Below are 10,965 nucleotides of genomic sequence, written 5' to 3'. Positions count from 1 at the left end.
CACGGCACGAGACACGTGTAATTCGTAATTGTACGTAAACTAGCAAAGTTCTCTTGCTCCTGAGATTACAGCTTTCTCGAACATCGATAGAAAAGCATGCGCTGACCGGTAAAACACACGCGTCATATTGTCCGCAATATTACACCGCGTTTATCATTATCAGGTGTTGTACTGAGGAGAGAAAAAATGGCAGTAGCCACCATACCCAATGGCGGGGGCGGGTACGAATATCAGTTTGTAGACAACCCATTGGATATGTTTGTGTGTAAGATTTGTCTGTACCCGAGTAGAGAGCCTTATCTTAGTGAATGCTGTGGTCACACATTTTGTAAGTCTTGTCTTGAGGCTGCAAAGAGAGTTACCACTGTTACCAAAGCTTGTCCCATTTGCCGAGATGAAGAATTCGTTACCATTCGCAACAGACAAGCTGACCGAGCTATCAGGAGTCTTCATGTGTTCTGTACTAACAAGGAGAAAGGATGTGAGTGGCAGGGTGAAGTGAATAACATCATCAATCACCTTGGAAACAGTGACGGTTGTCAATTTGAAGATGTGACATGCTCCAATGATTGTGGAAAGTGCTTACAACGACAATATCTGACTGATCATGTTGAGGATGAGTGTGTACGTCGTAAGGTTGACTGTCAGTATTGCCACATTACAGGAGAAAATCAGTTTATTGAGGGTGAACACAAGGAACAGTGTCCCAAGTTCCCCATAGCTTGTCCCAACAAGTGTGAAGCTGATAACATACCTCGTGAGGATATTGATGAACACAGGAAGATGTGTCCACTTGAAGAAGTTACCTGTCCTAATGATTGTGGAATGACCTTACAACGACAGTACCTAACCACCCATGTCAAGATGGAGTGTCCACGTCTCAAGGTTGACTGTCAGTATTGCCACATTACAGGAGAACATCAGTTTATTGAGGGTGAACACAAGGAACAGTGTCCCAAGTTCCCCATAGCCTGTCCCAACAAGTGTGAGGTTGGTAGTGTCCCAAGAGATGATGTAGAAGAACACATGAAGATGTGCCCACTGGAGGTAATCCAGTGTGAGTATCACGTGGTGGGTTGTGAGGAGAGGATGACTCGTAAGGATCAGAAGAAACACAATAAGGAGAAGATGGAAGAACACTTGTCCTTTACCACACATCAGCTCACTAACACTCAACACAATTTAGCTAATAGTCAAGTTGAGGCAGTAGACAGTAAAGATAAGCTAACAACAAAGATTACACAGACAGGAAAAGACCTGGCTACTACTAAACAACACCTGAGCAGTGTTGTGAAGACAATTGACCAACTCTTACAGAGACTACAACAAACAGAAAGAGATACAGCATCTCAACTGGAGAAATATAAAGATGAGTTTACTATGAGAATTGAACAGCAACAAAAAGAATCTAAAGAACAACTAGCAGTCACTAAAGATGATCTCACTCTAAAACTTCAACAAACAGAAAATGAGCTTACAATAACCAAACAAGAATTAACTGTTACTAAAAACGAAGTAAGAGCAACTAAAGTATCTCTTGCAAAAGAACTAGCTGATACTAAAGCTGATTTGAAGTCTACCCAAGAAGAGGCCAGGAAGACAAAGGATGATCTTACTCAACAACTTGCAATAACTAAACAAGAAGCAAAAAAGACAAAAGATGAACTCACTCAGAAACTGACTAACACACAAAGAGATCTTAACACTACAAATCAACAACTAGCCACAACTTGTCAAAATCTTACAAAAGCTGAAAAGGAACACATCACACTAGCTGCCAATACTGATGAGGTACTAGCTAAACTGGAGACCAAATTCCAAACAAAGATCACCGAGATTGAAACTGCTGCTCAGAAGAGGATCACTGAACTGGAAACTAAACTGGAACAGAAGACACAACAAATTGAACTGATAATATCTGACCCAAGGATATTCTGGTACAACACTGTTAACTATCAAGCATCAAAGTTATCATCAGGTGATCAAGTTGTCCCAGTGATTGTGAAGATGTCAGAGTATACCACGAAGAAGAGTGATAAAGTTAACTGGTACAGTGACTCATTCTATACTCATCACAAGGGATACAAAATGTTTTTGTGTGTTCGCCATGCTAGTAGTTACATGACAGTGGTCCTGAACCTCATGGAGGGTCCATATGATAGTCAATTAAGGTGGCCACTGAAGGGACATTGTGAAGTGAAGTTGTTGAACCAGATCAGTAACAGTGAACATCATTTAGGGAATGGGAATTATCAGGATAGTGGTCATAAGAGGGCCACTAGTGGGTACAAGAGATCATGCATGTGGTACACTAATCAGTTCATTTCCTATGAACACCTCCACAAGATCACTCCCACATGTCAGTATCTCAAAGATGATAGTATCTTCCTTCAAGTAGACTATAAACTAGGTACAGTGTGATTACTTGAAATAATTTTTGTTTATGGCTTCAACATAAATCTGTATGACATCATTTTTTGTGTGACAAAACATGATTATGATTGTTGATGATCCATAAACCACTGGCTGGTGTTTTGTTCATCATAGTTAACTCTTATAAGTGAGGTAACAATTATATAATTACTGTATACATACACACTAACAGACACACACTACAACACATACAATATACATAATATTGTAACTACATTATCATTTGTACATACACAAAACAGTATTGGGAAGAGGTTCCTGTGTTTACACAAAATTGAAATACTCTAATAGAGTATTCTGTGAACAGTTAAATACAACATTTTCAGGTTTGCAAATTTCAGTACGTCTATTTGATACCAGTTTTGGCAAACAATAATAATATTTAGCAAATTTGGGAAGTATTACTGTGCAAATTGTAGAGCATTTTTAGCCAGAAAATCAGATTTTTGACCAGTTTTGTAAACATACAAAACAAATGTGGCATCTTTCAAGCCTTGCCACAATTGGTGAATTGTTTACTCTGCTAATATAGCATAGCAAGAGAAATTGTGGATATCACTTTCCAGTATTGGATATTAGTGTTAGAAATGTACTGTTCAGAAAATTTACTAGTAGGGTTAGCAAATTTCCTAGGAAATTACTTTTTATTATAATAATGTTAGAAAATGTGCTAGGAGGGTTTGGGTTAAATATAATGAGTTGCGAAGAAAGTCAAAACTAAAGTACTTCTGTATAAATTATTGCCAATAGTGGAAACTTTAACCCACAATCAAAAGGTCTATGATATACTATATAAGTGTGGACATGTTTCTAAATTGGCAAGGTCAAAGAATGCCACATTTGGCTACTAATAAGAGAGTTGCTTAAATTAGCAAATATTGAAATAGTCTGTTGAAATCCTTGGGTTGTCAAATTTGGCAATTCGTGGTAGCTTCTAATTTGTTTGCAATAATCTAGAAGTTGCTAATTGTGGTAATCACTCGATTCCATAATTTACCAAATGCCATGCCTATACTATTGGCAAGCCTTAGAGAGCCTCCCAGTCTGACTATTCCCTAAAGTTTACATAACAAATGTGGAAACCTCACACTAAGGTTAGCCCATGGTGTTGTTTAGTATCCGTCTAATATATATATATACTCTTCCTGATCTAGCTATAAGTGTTATTAAGAAGACTCCTTTAGCCTGCTCTAGTGATTGTGGAATTATTACAGAGCAGTAAGCCCTGCTGGTGTACTCAGGTTATACCCAGTCACATGTGTTGATAACCCTTGTTTCCAGAACAACCCTACCAGCTGTGTACGCAGGAATGTTTTCACTACAGGTAATTGACTGTTATATTAGAGTAAATTATATATTCCCTGACTGTTTTATTAGAATAGTTCAATCAAAAATGCTACAAGCGTTGCTATCATGTGAAAAACTATTACTTTACTAAGACAGAGGCTTAAATGTGGTGGAGAATTGTGGTTTCAATTTCTCAAATGTAAATTCCTGAATACCCTCCGGCATCCCTACAGTTACACTACACATGTCAAGATGTTAGTGTCCACATCATAAGGTTGACTATCAGTATTACCACATTACAGGGCTGAACTATGTATGAGGTTAATTTTTGGTAGTGCATGATGTGCTAATGTTGAGGATATGGTAGCAAACCACATGAATTGTGTGTACACTTGAATAGTCAGGCTCGTCTAAGGGTGACTAAAATACATGTGTGGAAACTGTTGGATCGAACAATTGACAAAGTATTGTGTGCATGTATGGGAGCATGTATGTACCATCAGTTGTGTTGAAGGCCGTTCCTAAGTGGCTAAGATTGCTCCTATTTGGAATGGAGCACCAAGCCCTACCTCTATACATCCAAGGTTTGTTTGGGACTGATAAGCCACTAAAGATCAATATACTCAAATAGAACAGTCACTCAAATACTCTAATAGAACAATCAAATGTTAGCATGAAGTATTGTGCATGGTCACAGCTTTCAGTCAAGAACAAAGAAAATCTTATATCAGCTGAGATTGAACCTCTTCAATTTACAAGACATTCATCTAAACATTGTGCCTACTACCTATTATTTAGATTAGGTTATCAATTTTGTCAAAAAGACGTGGGTACACACAGAAGGCTTATAGCTTGCAAGTGTGTTCCCCACACACCTAAATTAAATACACATAAACAAATGACGCAATATACATACACAGCACAAGTAACTACACAGTTACAAAATACACAGAAGTAACAGTTCAAAATACAACACAAAATAGATCAAAGTACACAATTAAAGTTACAGTAAGGGAAGCGACAAAAAGCAGATCAAAATGGAATCTGATTTGATGGCTGTAGAATGTGAAGGGGAATAGTGTTCTAGAAAAAAATGAAATTTTGACAAAGAAATTAAAGAGTAACGATAAGGATTAATAGTCAACAGAATTGAAAGAGTCAGTGCATGGATGTGATCTGGTGATGGTAGAAGAAAATTGAAAATGTCAATGGAATAACAACTCTATTTTGCACAATATTATGAGTTAGACAAATAGAAGGGAAGGCAGTTCTTTGAGACGAGAGTCTGAAAACTTATTCTACATATAAAGTTCCATCTACTATGACAGACCCATCATTTTGCGCATCATTGAATTGTTTCTAAATCTTTGCTAAAAAGCAAAGACCAGACAGGTGAAGCATCGGTCTCACAATGGATTTAGATGCCGAATCACTTTAACTGTTGGGGAACTTGAAATTAGTGTGTGATGTAGATAGTTCAATGTATGGGATGCTTTGGCTGCAAGATGCTTCACATGATCACTTTATTTAAGCTGAGAATTAATAAAGATTACTAGATCTTAAGTTGGCCACCCAGGAAATTATAGTCTCAGCTCTTACCATTATTAAATTCTAAACTATTTGCTACGACATGAAATGTTAGCTATACATACTACAGTAAAGTGTATAACCCAATTCCTAGTATCTGAACTATGAATATGCGACAACACCTTTTGCTTGAGATGGTTTTGAAAAATACTAAGGCTAAAGTTCTTCCATTATATTTTGCCTCACTGTTATTGATTAGTACTCTTGAAGAATCGTTTTGTCTAACACTTGCAATATTTAAATTGCTGGGTTTATGAAACATAAAAAAAACATGAAACTTATTATGCATAGAAGCTTCTTGCATGTCACAATCTTCTTGACCTACACATACATAATTATGCATTGTGTACCTACTAAATTTACTTAGTCCCTGGCCTAAAAGTATAACAGTTACATCAGTCCAGCAGCAACCACCAAAATTATACCTGAAAGTTACATGTGACCTAAGATATTGACATATTGAGAAATTACTGTAACCTCAAGCTCAACTCACAGTTAGTAATCAGTTACCATAAAAGGGTATAGAGTTATCTGTAGCCATGTACTGGAAACTTACTTCAAGTCATAAGGGTGACTGCTCAATTAGGGAATTTAAATTGTATGTGCATATCTCCAACCACATAAGAGGGTAATTATTGTACCTACATGAAGCACAGGAAAACAAGTTCATTAGGATATAATATGGTAACCTAGGAAACATGTAACTACTGTACTTGACTTATGACTCTCAAGTCACTTATTAAAATCCAGATCTTATTCTCTTGTGGTATCACTACCTAATTTGGGTAGCTACTATGCTCCATATTTATTTTCACCATCAGTTTATCATGCAGTGTCATCATAATAATTGGCAGAGTTTGGCCAGTACCACTCATTTTCATAATCATGACTTGTGAGTTATCATTATTGAGACAAGTATATGTAACTGTTTTGTAAGTACTCCTTGGAAGTTGATCTTAAGCCTCTTGAAACATCTCTATCTACCATCAAATTTCAAGACTGATTGCTCAATTAGAGTAATTGAATTGTTTGTATGTCCAACCAGCAGCAGAACACGTATAGTATTCTACCTATAATTTGTGTACGTTGATCAAAGTTTTCACAAAGGGAAGCCATAAAATGTAATGTTACAACCTTTCCCAAACTTGTAATGGAGCCAAACTGCACATTGACACATTTACTGTCATCATTTATCTGTATAGGTTGGCTGTAATGCTATAATTATTCTCTTAAGAAAACAATCTACCTTTATTTTTAGTTGTTTCTGAGCTCAGCTCATGCAAAGTGAGAGATTGCCGGGATACAGCAGATAAGACCATTAGTGATAACTATATGTTGAGGCCTGTGCTAATATAACTTTGTAAAGCAATCAATATACAATCATAACATGATTGTTAGCTGCACAGTGGCGGATCTAGAGGGGTTTCTGGGGTTTCGACAGAAACCCCCTTTTAAATTTAGCTCAGTGGCAGTTTAAATTATATAAACATTGTTGCACTGACAATTTGTCATAGCAAACAACTAGACTATATACCACTGTATTTCAGTAGCATGCATGCAGTTGCACTTAACTGACACCAATTATAGCTATTAAACCCTCAACAACACTTCACTTTTCATCTCTCACTACATTAAAAACGATCGAGAAACTACTCTAACAGAGCAATCAAAGCTACAGCTTGTAGTCACCATCTTTGCCCTATATAGTTAGCTATATAACATTTATTTAAAACATTGCGGGATTTATTGCAATTGGTAACTAAAAATAGCCTAAAATCCAATCTCAGAACTTCTAAAGCCTCAAAATTTTCCGGAGAAATGCCTTATTCAGCAACACCAACTTTCAGAAACCCCCTTTAAAAAATCCCAGATCCGCCACTGCTGCAGCATGATTATTGTTTAGCATCTTTGAAGTGGCCTGGTAGGTTGTTCCAATAATTAATTACCGGCGCAGTAATAAGTTTTACATTTACAAGAACACAAAATTTCCACCTTGCTTCAGATAAGAAAATGTTATCATGTAGTGATGCTAGTTACTATCTGTATATATTCTGGAATAACCTGTGTGTACATACATATCATTAAAGGACTCTAATTGTCTTATACAGCTAATCTGTTGAAGAGCATGTGTTCGGATTTTTCAGTTGTACTGTACATGTATACTTGTAATACAGCTTTAGCTATATACAGCAAATGAAATAAAATGATGACAGCACACACTGTCCATGTGTGTGCATGCACAGTCCAGTCACAGCTTAATGCAGCCTTCAGCACTGATAGTAGCTACCAATCAGAATTCTGCAGAACAATATTGCAATGATCAAAAAACCTTCATAGCAAATATGTCACTATAGCTATATAGAAAGAATTTTGCTCGGAATTTTGTATAATGCAGTCAGTCTTGCAAGAGCAAAAGGATGGTAGCTGGGATGAAAGTGTGCTACACATAAGAAATCTGGTAGTAAACCATGATGACTAATATCAAGGTATTATAACCTACCAATTTATTAGAATCTAAAAAGCACACACTTCATGCATGAATAGCAATGACGTGGCATTTATCACAACTTATTATGAGGTTCTTCTTTGTATAGAGTTGGTAAATGATACTACAACAATCAAAACATTAAATTTAATCTGTGATTTATATACTGAAATTGAATGTTCAATGTTGAATAAAAGACATTCTTTGGCTTTGGTATACCATGATATGGATGATGCTTTGGGTGGGTGTTACTGAAACTGTTAATTTGGATTCCATACTCTATATAATATTCTACAACACTTTAGAGCAACACTGTAACATGTTTCAAATGTTAAATCTTATTTTCCACAAGTGTGAACATATGAATTATGTTGTGAAGAGAGCAATGTCCTCCTCATATGATGCAACAGACAGCAGCAAACGGTATTAAACTGGAAGATAAGTTTTTGTAATATCAATGATATATTTAAGAAACAATATAGTGTCCCCAAGAAAGTGCCTTGCAGTACTCCAGGATTTAGGGGTAACCATGTAGAAAGAAAATACCTATTAACTACAACTCACCGTACTCTTTGTGTAGCCCATATAATAATTTGCTCCAAGAATGTGTCTTGTTTTTTTTCAATGCTGTATGATGACAGTTTGAGCTAGTAGTAGACAGCAAATGAAGGATTGTATTCAAATGCTTTACAAAAGTCAAGGAATATAATATTGGTCTGCTTCTGGTGCTCTAAATTATGTGAAATGTCTTCTTCTACTGTTGCTAGCAGGAGTAACCCTGTCTAAAGCCATACTAAAACTGATTTAATATTTGATGCTGTTGAAGACTGATGTTCATTCCAATAACTGGGTGGTATAATTAATAACATGCTTTTCTGACACCATTATTTTAGTGGTGGCATTCCTCTCAACCCTGCCTTCCAGCTTAGATGCATACGTTCTTTACAAAACTAGACTCCTGTTAGCATATTTCAGGATATCAATGAATTTTATGGCAACCTCTACACTTTCGTAATGTTTACAAGAAGCTGTTAATTAATTCTGTTGTTTGTTTTTGTTCATTTTGCTTGTTTTGTTGTATTTTTGGTTGTATTAGTTTTGTATGCTGCATGTGATCACTGTATAGATGTTGTAATGTTCTATGTATGGAAGACCAACCTTTGGTTGAGTACTTGGAGTTTAAACAAATAAAACAATCTCCGTAATACTGAAGTAAGCAGATGGGCCAGTGATTAGTAAGGGAGTAACTAACTTTCAATGTTGACAGCTTAGCTACTAATCTTTGCCAGCATCAATTTCACAGGCTGTCAATGCAAGTCCTTAATATTCTTGACTGCTCTATTAGCATATTATAGTGCACAGTGGCTGTTCTATTAGAGTGTTCAGTGTAACGATCCAGCAATGCTGCAAAGAAGTATGCATTGTGCTGTAAAGCCTAACCTGTATATTGACACTTTAATCTTTATCAGACATTTTCCATTAGTTGTTCACATTACTGCTTTCCATTCCCAGAATTCTGCGAACCCTTTCAAGGGTGCTCATTGGTACAGTATCCCTGTAAAGTGGTCTTGTTATGCTTGAATAACAGGGATAGCATCAGTTTATTTCATCACACTGTGGTATCATTAGAAGTAATTGAAACCAAAACCATTGCCAGATCATTCCCTGCCACATATCCAATTAAGAGAGGTATATTATTGGATGTTGTCCTTTGTGCTGTAAGTCACTACTATCAAACATGTGACATGTGACACTTTCAAACTATCAACGTTTTTGTAACTACCAACAATCAGTAAAGCCATACTTAAAGAAATTACTTGGACAATATGGTAGCTATTTCCTGGGCAATAACTACCACATTGTCCAGTAAGGTGTTAAACAGTTAATGTGCAATTGGCAATCAAAATGCTGTGTCAGTCTAATTTGTTTATCAGTAAGCTGAATATACATCAAAGTGCCTACAGTCTTTACTTGGATATAAGCCAGCTATATATCACAGCAGTTGTACAATATCTTAGTTATTACCACTCATCCTTGGCTTTGCCTCAGACTCGTATCAATAGCTAAGCTCCTGCTGTGATATAACTATAACATATACTAAGTATATCATCATCAGTGAAACTTCATTAATTGGACTAGCAATATAGTTTGACCTCAATACTGAAGTGATCTTTTTAATAAGGTCATGAAGTACATGCACCTTATAGCTATGTTTGGGACCTACTTGACATGGTCACTATAATGAGGTGGTCTTATTAATGAGGTCATGAAGTATACCTTAGCTATGTTTGGGACCTACTTGACATGGTTACTATAATGAGGTGCATGGTCTTATTAATAAGGTCATGAAGTACACCTTAGCTATGTTTGGGACCTACTTGACATGGTTACTATAATGAGGTGGTCTTATTAATGAGGTCATGAAGTACACCTTAGCTATGTTTGGGACCCACTTGAAACAAAACTGCATATCTTCGTAGCAATTGATCATATAATAACTATACTTTGTTGTATTACAGTCAAGTTAATATCTTAATAGCTACATGACATGTGTTTTTACACTTTTCCTTCAGTTTTTATAGAACAGTATGCCAGTTTCTGTTATTGATGTTAAGAAAGGGATAAATTTTGTCACATAATATTATAGCAGCTAACCATGCAGGATTGTAGCTATTGTAATTCTGTTCCTAAATAGCTACTCCATAATGGAGGTGATATGTGCAGTATTTTGGTGATAAAATTGTTTGGTGTGATGTAGGGATCATCAAAGAAAGCTCCTGAAGAGTATGAGAAACATGTATAGAAAGTGAAGAAGCAGTTGAGCAACTAACAACCGTAACAAATTGTATGCAGATGAGTCTGCAGGGAAGAGGATTATTGTGATCATTACAATATTATACAGGTATACCATGAGATGTTTTTGATTTTAGCTAGGCTAGTGCATAGTTTCTAATTTATATAGCCAGACCTCTTAGTTTTCCCCTTTTGTGTGTGGGTGGCCTCACCACACACACAACAACAAAAAACAAAACAACAGTCAGGCTATTCCAGACTATCAAATAGCCGATATATCAAGAGAACCAATACCCCTCACAAACACTAAAACAGATGCTGAAATTGACGAACCAAACTATAGTTTTGTGTCCAAACCAACAGCTATGATGACGAAACCC

The 10,965-nt window shown here is 36.3% G+C and overlaps 1 protein-coding gene across 1 annotated transcript; it reads left to right on the top strand.

Annotated features, from left to right (window-relative positions):
- Positions 1 to 16: 16 nt before the first annotated feature.
- On the top strand, positions 17 to 2,508 carry LOC136240412 (TNF receptor-associated factor 3-like). Its single transcript, XM_066031391.1, has 2 exons — positions 17 to 108; positions 164 to 2,508. Exon 2 carries the CDS (start codon positions 187 to 189, stop codon positions 2,419 to 2,421), a length of 2,235 nt encoding a protein of 744 aa, XP_065887463.1. The 5' UTR covers positions 17 to 108; positions 164 to 186; the 3' UTR covers positions 2,422 to 2,508.
- Positions 2,509 to 10,965: the final 8,457 nt, after the last annotated feature.

The sequence above is a fragment of the Dysidea avara genome, chromosome 12, assembly GCF_963678975.1.
Source record: "Dysidea avara chromosome 12, odDysAvar1.4, whole genome shotgun sequence".
Taxonomy (NCBI): domain Eukaryota; kingdom Metazoa; phylum Porifera; class Demospongiae; order Dictyoceratida; family Dysideidae; genus Dysidea; species Dysidea avara.
The sequence above is the reverse complement of the archived record's forward strand: the minus strand, read 5'-3'. Positions and strand labels throughout refer to the sequence as shown.